Source organism: Opisthocomus hoazin, chromosome 2 (genome assembly GCF_030867145.1).
Source record: "Opisthocomus hoazin isolate bOpiHoa1 chromosome 2, bOpiHoa1.hap1, whole genome shotgun sequence".
NCBI classification, from domain to species: domain Eukaryota; kingdom Metazoa; phylum Chordata; class Aves; order Opisthocomiformes; family Opisthocomidae; genus Opisthocomus; species Opisthocomus hoazin.
Genome location: NC_134415.1, coordinates 105,170,530 through 105,185,863, shown reverse-complemented (window position 1 = coordinate 105,185,863; position 15,334 = coordinate 105,170,530). Strand labels below are relative to the sequence as shown.

General features: G+C 39.9%; 1 protein-coding gene across 2 annotated transcripts in view; it reads left to right on the top strand.

Moving 5' to 3' along the window:
- AGPAT5 (1-acylglycerol-3-phosphate O-acyltransferase 5) overlaps positions 1 to 15,094 on the top strand; it is a 60,622-nt gene extending 45,528 nt beyond the window's left edge. Inside the window, exons 7-8 of one of the 2 annotated variants that reach the window (XM_075414705.1) lie at positions 10,715 to 10,838; positions 13,259 to 15,094. In XM_075414705.1, coding sequence (XP_075270820.1) covers positions 10,715 to 10,838; positions 13,259 to 13,355 — 221 coding nt within the window. In that variant the 3' untranslated portion in view covers positions 13,356 to 15,094. Of the gene's footprint in view, positions 1 to 10,714; positions 10,839 to 12,499; positions 12,845 to 13,258 lie in introns of those variants that run through there. The other variant, XM_075414704.1, reaches the window with a different exon arrangement.
- Positions 15,095 to 15,334: the final 240 nt, after the last annotated feature.

Below are 15,334 nucleotides of genomic sequence, written 5' to 3'. Positions count from 1 at the left end.
TGTTCCCAGTGGAAGCTTGTCCTGCACATGGCAACCTTTCCAAAGAATAGCGATTTCCCACAGATTTCTCCCCACTCATTACTGAAGATGGTTTGTCCAGATCCTTAATGATAGAATGGGATGGTCCTATTTAGGGAGGACCATGCTGCTAGACAACATTTATTTGTGGTTATCTGAATAAGATGCAAATAATCGTATGGACACTACGACACAGCTGAAGTGCATCTCAGGTACTGAATTCTGGAAGAACCATTTAGAAGGGAAAAGGAGGGTGAGAAACTCTGTGCTGGATTTGTTGATATTGTTTTATTGTGCTGTCATCAAGTAAAAAGTAGAAATGAGCTTGGGAGGAAAGAACCTAGTTTTCCCTCTTCCAAGTGAATGTCCGGAGTGTTCACATCCAGCTTGGTCTGGTGTTAAGGGACAGGTCTCGTGGGACGTGGGAACTGTTGTCATTCTTGCACCTGGAAGAGCATTATGTACGCATCTACATCTTTATTATTCTGCCTGAAGGCTTTAACATAACCAGATGGTATTTATCTGGCCATTGTAGATGAAAGTGTGTGAAATAGCAGCATGTGACAATGATAAACACTGAATAAAAATAGCAAGTACATCTAGACTCTGTCTTAAAGAAGTCAGAGGAATTCCTGAGAATTATTGACTCTGCTGTGTATCAGTTCCAGAACAAACACTTTGAAAGCATGTGTATGTGTGCATTTCTGAAAATCCGTTCATCACTTTGATCGGTATAATTTGAGGAGGTCAGACGGGCCTGACTTCTCTAAGGGAAATTACACTTTTCCAAATGCTTGCACTTTTGTGAGGACCGAGTTAGACAGTGAAGGACAGGACAATGGAAAAGAAACTGGAGCAATAGAATCCAGTCTTTGCCTGGACTGTGGCCCAGATTTGATCCCATCCATTGTCTTTCAAGGTCCAAAGAATGATAACAAGCACGTGGTTATAGATAGGTTGAAAGAATTGAAAAACTGTATTAATAAACTGGTAAACAGGAATTTGAAACAGTCCAAAGTAAAATTTATAGTGATGAATTGACTAATAATCTGTTCAGATCTTTGCTAGCTGTCATGTTCTTACTTCATGAAAGAATATTGAAAAGTAAATGGCAATTACTTTAGAGCAACCAAAGAAAGGACGTAGATTAGAACTGAGCAGGGACATCAGCATTGGTAAAGTTTGCATCAAGTGTGGGATGGCTTTTTAACACGTGTGGTAAATCTAACATCAAAAACTTGTCGTTCAGCATCTGTTCAAGCAAAATCTGAGTAACTACATTTTATATTTCAAAATGTACATTTTCCATTGAAACACTTGGAGGAATTTTGATAACACCACCAGCTGGCAACATAGTTCTGTGATACTTTATCATATATTTTTCCTTTAAAAAGAAACACTGCTTTTATTTTGTGTAAGATATCAAAATACAACTTTGTTAATAACATGATTTCACCAGGTACCAGAAAGTAAGTGAACTATCATTTGGTTTTAAACTGAATGCATTTTCACTTGTCCTCCATAGGACTATATCTGTCATTTCAGAACCCCTGTAATTTCCTATCAAAAGTAGTTCGAGTAACCTGAAAGCCTATCTGTTAATTTGTGGATGATTTATTTGAAATGGCACTTTGAACGCGATGTGGACATCTGCTTCAATATTCTGCAGATAACAACAGTCTGGGTAAACGCAAAGTATTTTCATACTATAACAATTAAACACTGTACTTCTGCTCGAAAATAACAACACTTCACTGAAGAGCAGCATCAGCTTATGGGAAAGTGTGCAGGCCTTACTGTAGTTCTTTATAGGACTCAAAAAATCAGAGAAAACGAAGGGCAGTCTGAGCACGAGTAGCACCTCTGTTTCTTTGCCCATCTCCAAACAAGGACATAAAGATGACTGTATTTGGAGTCCTGTAGCCCAGTTTCTTGTCTCCACCAACAACCAAACTTGGGTGCCTAAGGAGGAGTGTAAGAATAAGGCAAGTGTAAATGATTCTTCCTTTTCCCAAATTAGACACCTGTGGGCACTGTGTCTGTGTGTTAACACCCTCTCAGTGGGGGTAAACCCCGCCCCCCCCAGCATCCCTTTGAGTCCAGAGTGTGTGTTCCTCTGATTTTACACTAGCACCTTGTGTATCTCAGTACTCTCGGGCAGCTCCTGCTGAAAGTAGGTATCTGTAATTTCCCTTTGGGAATTTGTGATCAGAAGGTATACAGAAAACCTCTGCTGCACAAAGAGAATTTTGAAAGTATTTACACTGGAGAGTCTTAAAATTACCCTGCACCCTTGGCCTCATGCACATGTGAGAGGAAGCGTTCAGCTCCCCAGGCGGCATTTATGTACAACAGCTCAAGGAACTCCTGATCTTTATGCAAAAGTGTATCTAAACCCTGAGGATAACAGAAACAACTCTAATTTCTTCACACTGTCAGGTTTGGCCAGAAATATGTTGTTGCTTTGAGAGCCTGTGTTTATTTTTGCTTTTTTTGTGCATCAGAGTTCTTTTCTTCTACTCTGTTTGTGGTACTGTTCTCTGTTAATCAAAACAGACTGTCTAAAGGAAAGGCAAAAACATCAATACTAGCAGTACTGGCATGGTTCCTAACAGATCCTGTTTATTTGCTAGAGAGAGAGCATTGTTTTGAACTGGTCCAATCCTTGTATCTTTTCTCGCCTTTTTTTTAATTGCATAGTTCAGCTTTGTTTTTCCACTTCTGAAACTTTAAAAATGTTTCAAGGAAGACACAGGTATCTCCTAAATTTGCTTCTTTTCAGTTACCAGCAGTGGGAGACCCTTTGGATGTAAACCACAGATCTAACCTGATCCCGATTCTGTTGCTGGCAGCCTATTGATCAAAACTGTTGTGCTTTTGTAGGAAACCTCCTGCTAACTTGGCCAACATACAATATTCACAGATTGTTATAGTGCAGTACAAAGGCCAGAATGCATCTGTTAAAATAACAGATTAAAGCCATTTGAAGATTGTTTCAATGAACTACAGTGTACGAGTGCTATGCAGGTATTATAATTTCAGGAAGGTGGCTTACAATGACACTCTGCTGCTCTCCAGTGCTAATACCAGTATAGAAAAATAGATGTACCTTTTCCTGATAATAATTTTAAAAGATTCATTAGATCTGGACATCTTTAGGAAGGTACAGATACGCTTATTTACCCTTGAATTGGCAGGATTTGTTGAGCTATAGTTCTTGCCTGCCATCTTCAGGATTTTTAATTCTTTTGTTTTTAAGCTGTCATATCTCTCTTCTTCCCTCCTTCGAACTGAAAATTTGGCCTTTTTAATCTCTCCTTGTTTGTAATGCAGGTGCTTTTTCTCCTTAAATGTTTCAGTTTGCCTTTGCTGTGGCGTTCTCTTGAGTCCACTACATCCTCGTTGAGATACAGAGACAGAACTGCACACGGTATTTAAAATGCGGATTCACAATCTTTGTCTGCAAAGTGACTCACTTTGCCCTGTTCTCAGTGTCCTTGCTGATGCTGCCCAGTATTTGGGGAGATTTGGGGCTGCTGCTGCTACGCAATTGAGAGGATGGTTTCAGAGAAGGGTCAGCGACTCCCAAATTGTAACCACCAGTTCCAAGTTAAGCATCACATAATCAGGGTTTCGGTTATTTTTCCCCATGTTTGTTTACGCTGAAGCTGAGCTGCCACATTTTCACCCTGTTTGCTGAGCTTTGAGGTCCTTTTGTAGTTCAGCCAGCGTTTGACTACCCAAAAGAGCTTAAAATCTTCTGAAAAAGGTGTGAGAAACTGGAGAGTTCACCGTTTGCTCCCTTCTTCAGCTCGCTGGTCATGACACGGAATAAAACCAGTCCATGGGCTGATCCCTGGAGGACCCTAATTGCTGAGTCCTTTCCATCCTTAAAAGTGACAATTAAGTCCTTCCATTTGCCTCCTCTCCTTTAAGCAGCTTTCGGTCTATAAAACATCATTTCCTCTAATCCCATGGCAGCTTAATTTCTTTAATAGCCTTCAATGTGGAACCCTGTCAGAGGCTTTATGAAAATTCAAATATATCATGTCCAGTGAATCCCCTTTATCCGCCTGCTCCTTGACACTGTTGTAGAGATCCAGCAAATTGGTGAGACAGGATTTCCCTTTACAGAATCCACGCCAGCTCTTTTCCAACAGACTGTGATTATCTGTGTGCTTAGTGATCTTATTATAGACCCTGCTATCTTACCCAGGGATGTAAGACACTTTGGTTTGTATTTCCCAGCATCATCTCTAAAGCCATCGTTTGTAGAAGGGAAACTCCTCATTCTTCTGGCACAATGGTTGTTTGTGATGATAGGTTACACATCTTTATTTTTAAATTCCACATTTGAGAGCTTTTGGATGAATGCTGTCTGGTCTTGGTGACTTCCTGGCATCTAACTTGTTTATTTAGTCTAATTCTGTCTGTTTACTTATTGATCTAGTTCCTTTGAGCGATCTGGTACAAAGAATGCAATGGGTATAGGAATCAAACATTTTCAGAAAAAAAAGAATAATGCAAACAAATATTTGAGCTTCTCTTGCATGGGCTTATACTTACCAGGAGTGCTGCTCTTCACACCTTTGTCATCCAGCAGTCCCACCAGGGCCTTAACTGGTTTACTGCTTTTAATATATTCAAAAAAGTTAAAATTGTTAGAGCATCCTCTGCATTTTTCAAGTTCCTTTTTAGTCCTCTTAATTTTATGCTTACATTTGGCATGAGAGGCTTTGTGGCTTTTCCTTATTTGGACAAGTTTTCCATTCCTCTAGGAGAAGGTAGGAATATACTGGTAGCCTCCTTAATTTTCCCATGAAGCCATACAGGTGGGTTTCAGGCTCACCCAGAGTTTTTCTTTTGCAGTGTTGCACACCTTTTACATGGGTTTCTAATAACAAGTTTTTCTGGGGTTTGATATTTAGGTTTGGTTTTTTTTGATCAGCCTCTAGGCTGCCTCCTTTTGGACTGTTTCTTTTAGGGTGTTTTGACACTTTGCCTTCCACCCACCCCCCTATTACATAGTTCCTTTATTTCTACATTTGTGTGCTGGATTCAGTAAGACTCTTTCTCTACAGTGCTGAAATTAATTGTATTGTGGTTGCACAGCACTTCTCACTAACACTGTGCACCGCTCAAGATTAGGAATGGCATCTTGCGGATTTTGCTACTAGTTGTTCCAGGAAACAGTCCCTCTTTTTTTTTGTTCTCTGGGGTTTTTGGTTGGTTGGTTTAGTTTTGGGTTTGTTTGGTTTTTTTCCCCCTTTACACCTCACCTTGATGAAGCTTCGATGAAGGTAGCTGGAATCTCACACTCCTGATGTCAGTCCTGATCTTGCAGCTCTCAGTCTGGCTTCACAGTTTCTGGTCACTATTATCAAACTTATCAGGAAGCCATTTAATGTATCTATCTAATGTATATTTTATTAGAGTCTGGGATTTCCATCCACAAGGATTTCATTGTGCTTCTGTCTCTTTATTATATAAAGCTATTATACTTTATCTAATCCTAGACACTCTACTATTCCCTCACCTCTACATCCTATTCTGTCATTCCTATAAATCTGATAGCCTGGTAACGTTGCATGCTCCTTCAGGGTCACTGGGGTACCTGCCTTACAGGGTAATCTCTTGGTGCCAGTAACTCTTGTTCTTCTGTCTTCGTGTTTAAGCTTAGCACGTTGGTACAGAGGCACTTCTGAGTTTTGCCCTCGCATTGAATTTTAGCCACATTCGCTTCATGCGTTATGTCCATCTGAACAGGTTGCTTTTTCTGACCTTCAGCTTTCCACAACTGCCAGTTGAAATGCTCTCTTAACTTTTTCAGCTTTCTTTGCCACCACCCTGGCTTATGATTCGGATGCATCCCGTTTCTGTTGTCTCAAAAGGTCCCCCAGCGCCTGTGGTGTTGGCTCCCTGCGCTGTGCCCCTCCGGCATACGTGGAGGCTCTGATCTCCGTGCGCATCTCAGGCTTTGCACAGGGGATTGGCAGCGCTTTTGAGCGTGCTATTCCTCAGGTCCCAGGCTTGTCTCCTGGCTGCAAGCTTCAGTCTAGCCTGCAGAACATCCCCTCCATGCTGGCCTGCATCGGTGGGTGCTGGTGCTGCCCGCTCTGCCACTACTCCCCAGGTTAACCCTCCTGAACGCCCTCCGCTGTACCCTGGATGTTTGCTTTCCTGTCTAGTGCTGCTTGGCTGGACCACTGCTTTGTTTTGCTGGAGCAAGCCGTGAAATACTTTCCTGTCAGCTCAACCTGATGTGATGGAAAGCGTGAAGCTGAGAAACAGCGCAGCACTTAATTTGTTTGTTTTGCCAATTGATTGTTAATTTGATGTACGACGTAAATGGAAGTGGAGAGATGGGATTTCTTTCTTTGCAGCAGAGATAGTTTACAAACTGCTTTGATAGCTGAACACTCAAGTCCAGACTAACGAAAATTTAAGAACTGGAGAAAGCATCTACAGTTCAGAGGGGAATGTCTTTGCTATCATGGTTTTGCATGTAAAACTATACGCACCACACACACAATGTTCAGTTACTGAAGAGATGTATTCTTGCACATTTGAAACACTAATTGCTTAGAATAAATACATGTTATTCAGATTTCAGTTTTCCTGTGATGTCACTTTCAGTTTATCACAAACATTACTGAAACCTGTTAAACCAGGAGAGAACTGGGGGCTCTTTAAGTGGACATGACTGTGTCAGGCTTTAGTTTGTCCTTGCTTAATTTTGAAGGACTTTGGCAAGAATTACACTGCAGTAGGAGTGCCAGTATAGGAGGTTGAAATCCGAGCTACTTTATTGCTGTCATATTTAAAGTGCATATAAAAATAGACTTCATTAGTAATTGAAAACCGGAATATCTGTTTAAGTGTAATGCCACTGTCAGAACTTTCTTAAGGGGCAAGGCAAATAGTTTGGAGTGGTGGAATGAACTTCAGTGGTAGCACTAAGGGGAAGGTGGTCTGAGGCCATTTGTATGTCCCGTCTGAGTTTCAAGTATGTCTGTGCTTTGGAGCTTCTCTCCTTCCCTCACTTTCCCTGGTAATGCTGAGAATTCAAAACAGAATTCATTGGCTTTTGAAGACGAGGAGTTAACAACTGCTGTAATTTTGTGGAAACCCCAGCGAGCAGAACACCCTCCCACAAAACATTTGTTTGCAATTGTGGATCCGATTCCTTTCCCGGAGGCTGTTGCACCCTGTTTATGAATCCTAGTTCTTCACTGAGTCCTTCAGTCCTGTGTTCATGTGAATCATGTCCTGCAGAAGGAGGGCCACAATGTCACAGTTCAAGGAAAAAAATGCTCGATCCACCTTATTAATTTCAGTTCCTTATCTCTGCCATGGTTGGTCACTAGAGGCATTATAAACATTCTGCACTTGTATCTGTTATTTAGTCACATAGAAAGTTTGATTAGGAAATTATCTCCCACAGGAAAGTTAGTCCACTCAGCTCCCACACAAGTTGTTAGCGTTCATTTAACCCAAGTCATACTCGGTTCTTGACTGGGGACTAATGCTGTCCCCAATATAATGTTTGATTATAAAGCATGATCTGCACTTACATTTTGTCTTTCGAAGGAAAGTTCAGGCTTGCTTGTTCCTGCTGTTAATTATAATAAATTCTGGCAAGTTTAGGGATCTGAAAATCCTGTCAGATGTTGGCCTTAAGGGCTAGTGTCCCTGAAGTTGGATGTAATTTGCACATAATAAATTGCTTCAATAAGATTTTGTTTCTTAGCTTAATTACCTAAGTCTTTGGGGAGTTAAGCTAATGTGAGATTAAGGGTCATGGGACCACCACAAACCTTTAGAGATTGTGGTAATAGAATCCAGCTGTTTACTCTCAAAAACAACCTCTCAATATATTGTTCTTGTGCACTGGTGTTCTTACGTGATTGCAGTGACATTGTGCATCTAAACCAAAATAAATTTGGATTAGTTGCGTTAAACCCTGACATGAATTGGATAATTGAGGACTAGTCGGATTCCCTGACTGGCTTGATTGCGTGCATTACAGCGTCATCTGCAGATGTCCTGGGTGGCCAGGCTATGGATAAAATGGCTTTGAATCGGTGGGTGGGAATCATGATCCTCTCTAGGGGAGCACCTGCAGTTGCAGATCACACGGCCTTCAAAACTGCGAGGTAGAGTAAGGCTGTGGAGAAGAGCACTGGGATTTACAAAGGTGGGAAATTAAGATGAAGTTTTAGGATCTTCACATATGGGGACTCGATTTAGACTGATTGAAGACCACCAGTGTGGGAAGTAGTAAGAATCAACTTGCATTGGAACTTGGGCATAAGGTAGAAAACCAGTAGCAATGCTTAGATACTTACAGAGGGTTTTTTGCTTTCTGAGTGGATTTGTAGAGTGGCTACATTTCAGCTTTGGTTGGGGAAGGTGGTTCTTTTAGAAATATTTATGTCTTATTCCTGTTTTGTCGACCAGAGCTTATTATTGTACTCTGTTGCTGTATTTAAATGACAAAATATCAGTAATTTTTTAAGCAGCATAACATTAGTTTTAAAAATACTATATAGTTATTAATAATGCTGTCTCTTCTAACTTAGAGTTTTGCTTGGTTTATAATTTTCCTTAATTCATAACTAAGATTATAAATAACATCAAGAAAGAGTTGTTTGTTCCTATACAGAACAATCTATGCGCTATGAAGCAAAAGAAACATACACTATACAATGCACAGAATGTTTCAAATATCTTTCAAAGCTACATCTTCAGCCATAGCTGAATATGCATAGCATAGATGCCTTTTATAGGAGTCTAGTACCAAAAAGTCCATATCATCTGGCTTCCAGGCATTTGTTTTCTAGATGCAGTTTTGCATATTTTTAGAATGTTCCACTTAATAGGTAATGCCACTCAAAAAGAGGCTTTATACATCAGTGAATGTTATAAGCACTTAAGACATGGATAATACATCTGTCATTTTAAAATATTAATAGTATGCTTTTAGGTGCTCATATAGTGACTGACATTCATATAGTGGCCTGGATAGTATCCTCTCAGAAGCAGACCTGGAAAATCCTTTCTTCCCATTAAAAGCAAGAGGAAAAACCTGCTGTCAGTTACATGCACACTGATTTCTTTGTGGTTGGTAAAAGCTTTGTACATAAACCATGCCTGCCATCTAGTAGCTGTAGCTAGGAGATGGTTTTACCAGAAGCATTCTAGCGATGGTTGTGCTTGCAGCTCCATGGCTATGAGGTGGACTTCTTTCTGGTTAGAGCCCTCAGCCATTTCTTCGGTTGATGGTGCGTGGGCCATGTTGCTCCCTTTATGCTACGGTGCGGTTCAGTGAAGGGTTCTTCTCTGCCTGAGGACTGGACAAAACTGCACGCAGCACCTTACAAATTTCTGCATCAAAATGCTGTAAGACTTTACTGATCTCTTTATCTCTTCCCCTTCCCTCCCCCCTACAAGCACTCAAACACATTTGCATGAACAGGCTTTTAAAATTTTTTAAGGCAATTTCTAGTATATGATAAGGATTGCCGTTACAGCAAAGTCCTTAAAAACAAATAATCCTGTAAAGAAGAAAAACAAATAGGGGGATATCTGCTTTGGGAGACAATAATAAAGATGTACATGCAGTGACAATTATTTTGCACAGTCATTCCTTAAGATACCCCTAACGGTTATGGGTCAAAGTTTTCTGTACATCTGCACTGCTGTCCAAAAAATGTCAACAACCTAAAAGGACCACCCAGTCTGTGTTAAATTTGTTGCCTGTCTGTATTGTGGGAAGACACTTCTGGTCCCTTTTCAAAATACAAAGGTTGTTCAGATTCCCAAGGACTTCCATCCTCACCTCATGCATCACTTTGTACAGGGATGCTATGGTTATTGCAGTACTCTTTGCTACTGACAAATGTAAATGATTACTAATATACAAATACTGGTGGGTTTTTCATCCCATATGCAGTACTTTTACCACTTGGTAGTTGTAAGGAGTGCCACAAGGCTATTTGACTAATGGATCTTTGTTTGCAACTGGCTTAATGCTTGCTTGCTAAATTTTTCTAAGGGCAAATTGAGGAAATGGGGGAGGGGGGATTGCAAGAGAGCTGTGTTAAGCTTTGTAATGCTGTATGACAGAAGAAAAATGAAGGGATGCAAAATGGAAAGCAGCATTTTGTTCGGAGTCTTTTGCACTATTACACTGTTTAATTACAGGATATTACTTAAAGCGAAGCCCACTTCCTCCTGGAGATGCTTTGGGAAATCACTGTAATTCAGATTTTGTCATCCAGGAGTTTTTAAAAAGGACAAGCAAAGCAAATTACTAACTAATCAAAACTGCAGGCTGGATAACTTGACGACATCAAAGTTATTGCATCCCATACAGAATGAGTAGATTGCTGCTAAGGTAAATGCACAACATTTTGAAGCATAGCATTTTACAGTTAGCAGGATCCATTTTAGGACAGTGTTTCCACGCTGCATGTGATAATGGGCCACCTTTTCAAAAACATGTAGGCCAGATGGCTTCTAAGTTCAGTGAAGTGCTCAGGATCTGAGCATAAAAAGGGGAGGCTTTTGAAACCTGAAGTTAGGCTTCCAAGGCACTTACAGGTACGAGGTCAGATTTTCAGCATATTTTTAGACAAATAAATGCCCTACAGTGTTTCTGTAACTCCGCCCTGTTGTTTTGCTCTCTTTTTAGAGTTTCTTTGTAAGGAATGCCCAAGAGTTCATATTTTCATCGATCGGCTTGAACTGAAGGACATTCCAGAAGAGCAGATGTACATGAGAAGGTGGCTTCATGAACGTTTTGAAATAAAGGATAAGTGAGTAGCAATGTGTAGAACCTCCTATTTAAAGAAGCTGTCTTCCTTCTTTTGTATGAGCAGATGTACCCAGGATTTCTGTGTTGCCAGCAGTGCAAGCTGTAGGGCTCTCGGAAGAGAGGTGGTGCTGGTACTCCTCTGCGTGTTTTGTGTAATACCCATGTGGTTAAAGCTTTTGCTCAGGAGGTTGGGATCCCTGGGTTTTAGACCCGCCTTAGACTGAAGAGCTGTGAATCCATGTTTCAGGCAAGACTCTTTTTCACCTAAATACTCCCCATTTATCTTCCTGAAGCTGAGTCATACACAACCAGCAATGTGGGATGCCCGAGGTAGGCAAGCAAGCAGAAGGAGTTTGATCGTAGCTTCATAATTAGAGTTAGAAAGGGGCAGGTCTTGATTTAATCTCTTCTGCCAAAATTGTTTATGCATTTTCCATCAGAAAACGACTGGATAAAAACACAAGTAACCCCGAGATCCCTACCTTCGCTGGGGAAATTAGGTGAAGTTGTTTTATCTGTCTATCTTTGAATCATGGCAGAACTAAAGTGCCTGGCTCCCTCCAGCATCTCCAGATAAGGTCACGAGTGAGCGTATGCCAGAGATCCTGGGGGACCTTGTGCCTAAATGTGAGATTTAAGTATTGTTGGAGAGGTGATGGTTTAATTTGCCCTGTCGGAAGTCCAACTAAGGGAGCTAAATCTGTTTACCTTTTAAATCCCTGAATACGTTTTCATGAGTCAGAAATTTCCCTTGTTCTTCAGGTATGTTCTGCTTTAAAATTGTTCTGCGAGTCTCACACTCTGTGGAAGTGAAAAAACAGAGTAATTTGTCCTGTGATCTTTGAATCCATGTAAAAGTTAACATGCCTGTCTGTAAGCATGGCGCTCTTCCTAGTGTCTTAGAAGTTTAGGATCGCAAAGTTATTTTTCTTTTCTTCACTTCTGAGAGGCAAGAAAGTCTGAGTTTCCTTTTACAGACAAGTAACTGTCAGATAAAATACAAGGCTGTCCAGTGGCCCACAAGCAGTCTTCTGCTGAAGACCAGCAAAACTGAACCCTGGTCATTTATGTCTTACTGTAGACTCCTGTTGACTGGAACATCTTTCCTGGGACCAAAGCAGTCTGTCAGGCGTATTTAGAGATACTTAAAACCTGAGAATTTTTGAAGCCATTTATTACTGGTTTTCAAAATTAGGGGAAAAAAATTAGTACTAAACCTATGGTGTAGCATTTTACTCTTGCACATTTATTATTAGTTTATTTCATTAAGATAATTCCCCCCGCCTTCAGTGTTCCGTGATTAACTGTGTGCTATTTTGTCCTACAATATTGCCCAGTACTCTGGGCTTATTTGCTAAATGCTGAATGAAGAGGATTCTTTTCAGCTTTTATATTCGGCATTAGAACTGGTCCCTCCAGAAAATCTGCTTTTGTTGCTCACAAGGGTTCAGGTTGAGTACTCTGACGTCGTGCAACGTTACTCTGAATGCGTCATATTCTTAAGGCGTACTGATTGCTTAAACTTGTCACAGATGAACTGCTACGTATAAGTAGTTTGTTAAATAATGTGTCATTAGAAGCAGTTATCAGGTATAAGTAAGTTGCTTGAAACTTCTTACGCTAATGGCTAGCTTTTGACCATCTCCTTTTGTCTGCTTGTAGGTTACTAATAGAGTTTTATGATGCAAAGGATTCTACAAGAAGAAATAAGTTCCCTGGAAAAAGTGTTCATTCCAAACTAAGCCTCAAGAAAACTTTGCCATCTTTGCTGTTTTTAGGTGGCCTGACTGCTAGTATGCTCCTGACAGAATCTGGAAGGAAGCTTTATGTAAAAACATGGATATATGGGACTTTAATTGGCTGTCTGTGGGTTAGCATTAAACCATAAGCAGATGTTAGTCTCCAGTCAGTGAAATGTGCGGTCTTTTCTTGCACATTGCACCGAACTTTTTCCTTACTTTATAGTAAAAAAAAAAAAAAAGTGTAAATAAAGCCTTATTGATTAAACATTGGAAATAATAGAATTTGTGAGTTAAGCCTCTCTGTGTGGTTGGTCTGGGGAAAATAAATGTAGATTTTTGAATTTGCTACTGATTTTTGCTGGAATAATGACAGATAAACTGAGTCATATGATAAATTGCTTTCCCCATGAACTAACATCCATCTCTGTCTGCAGATTTGCTGAGGTATGAGTTATGCATAAGGGTGTCTTAAGTGGACCTGTGAATGTATTTACAGAGATTAATTTAGGGTATATATTTATTCTTCTGATATTCATGTTGAATTTTTGTTACTCTTTGGGGCATTGCAGCAGCTCAGTTGCATCTATCCCAGCTGTATTGCAACTAAAAACTTTCTTCCTTTTTTATTTTTTTTTAATTTTGCTTTTCAGTTTTAACTAAATACTGTGTTCTTTAAAAGGGACTACGTAAGCTGGCGAATCGTGAGATGTTACCTGAAGCAGAATGAAATATTCCTGAGAACTGCTGTTCATGGGGAAGAAGCTCTGTTTATCTAGTGCATGATTTTTTATTATATTGCAGTATTAGCTGATTATGTTACATATGCAAACCATTACATTTTACTGAGCAAAGAGCTTATTTTGCTCACCCTGTATTTGTGCATAAAAAGAATGTATGCAATATAACGAAATGTGAAGTTTTTGTTTCTGGCCTAACCAGACTGTAGCCTACCTTGTGTCTGCGTTATCCCTAGCGCCTCGAGAGCTTCAGCTGAGCTCGCAGACCTGCCGTGTGTATGTGCCATAAGCAGCAGCGGATGCTCAGAAGTTCTCTGTTACCTCACGATTTTCTGGAAGCAAACTCCGTTGTTTGGGCGATGCACAGAATTACTGTAACTTCAGGAGCGTAAGGGTGTGGTAGTGAGGAACCTTCAGATGTTCCTGCTAAATCCGAAGCATGTGCCTTTTCCTACTAATGTGATTTAGCCTGATGTTTCATAATCTGGCAGTCATCTCCATGCTGTAGTATCATGCTAGATTCTCAAATCATTCTAGGCGACACAGGCTGCAGCTGAAGTTACAGGGTTGATGTACACAGTTCACACAGTAGACTAGTAGTGAGAGATGCATATCCTATCAGTATTTCACCTACCTGAAAATACACTTTAAAAAGCAAACTCAACAAACCCTTACTACCAGAAAGTCTGCAGTTCCCATGGCTGGTATTTTTGTTAGGGAAGCACCATTTCCTGGTATCAAGGGAATAGTCTCTATCTTACAGCAGTGGGGTAGGAAGGAGGATGTACTGTATCTTCTTCCATTAGGGAATTGGACTCCCTGTGTTAAAATGAAAGAACTAGAGAATATTTTTGTATCACACTTGCAAGCTTTAAAATGTGCATCTCTTTTTAGCTTCAGTGCGATTTGTCTTGCATTAGAGTCCCATCGTGAGTTAAATGTCTCCTAAAATTATAACTCAGTTTTTCAGTTTCTACCATTGCCAGTTAATTAAAGATACTGCTTGTACTGTGTGGGTTTTTTTTAGTTGTGTTGTTTTTTTTAACAGAATTTTATAGAGTAATTACAGTTCCACCTTAAAATCATTCGGTACAACTTTCAGGTTGCAATTCTGTGTCCTTCCATAATGGATTTTGTCACTGGAGCTATTTATATCAGTGATTGATTCAGGATATGTTGATGAACCGTTTTAAAAACAATGACTGGGAACAATGTTGAAAAACAGTATTGTTATGAGGCTGTGAAACCAGGAAAAAAAAAAAAAGCCATTTTATGTAACAGCCAAATGTGCTCCCCTGTAGTTCTTCCTATTCTCAGCTGTTTCCAGTGGGTATAATCAGAAAGCAGCGTTTCCTCCGCTAGTGTGATTTTCAATCATGGAATGAAATTTTACTCTGACATGACTAAATTTCTTTGTAACCGCTGAGAGTAACATTTAATTAGACATCAAAAATAAATGCAAACTAACTCATTTGTAGAAAATAACTGCTATTTTGGAGAGCCTAATTACCACGAAATACTGGATCTCTCTGCTATTTAAGTACCAGGAATATAATTGACGCAGTGCAACAAACAAACAGGATGTTTATTTTGAACCTTATTCTTGATGTTAATCTTAATTATTTTTTTTCATGCCATTAATTTATAAAGTTTTGAAACTGTAATTTGCTGATGTATTTGGCGTTGGGAGTATCACATGCTGTTTCTAAATATGCACTGATATTAACTTGAAATATTTCTTCATTAAAATAAGAAGAGCCAATGCTCATTCAACTTTTCTGTCCTGTCTACTTGTTCAGTTTTTTCTGCACTTTTATGTCTGTAACTTGGTTAATAGGGCCTGGTTACTAAAAGGCAACAAGTGTGGTTTTGAGCCCTTGATGGAAGGATTTGCGTGAGGAACAGTCAGTGCAAAGGAAACAATTTGTCTTTTTATTTCTATGCAGCTAAAATGCCGTAGAACTGATCTGTGCTTGTTCCAGTGCTCTGTGCCACCAGGTCAGTTGGACGGCAGGAGC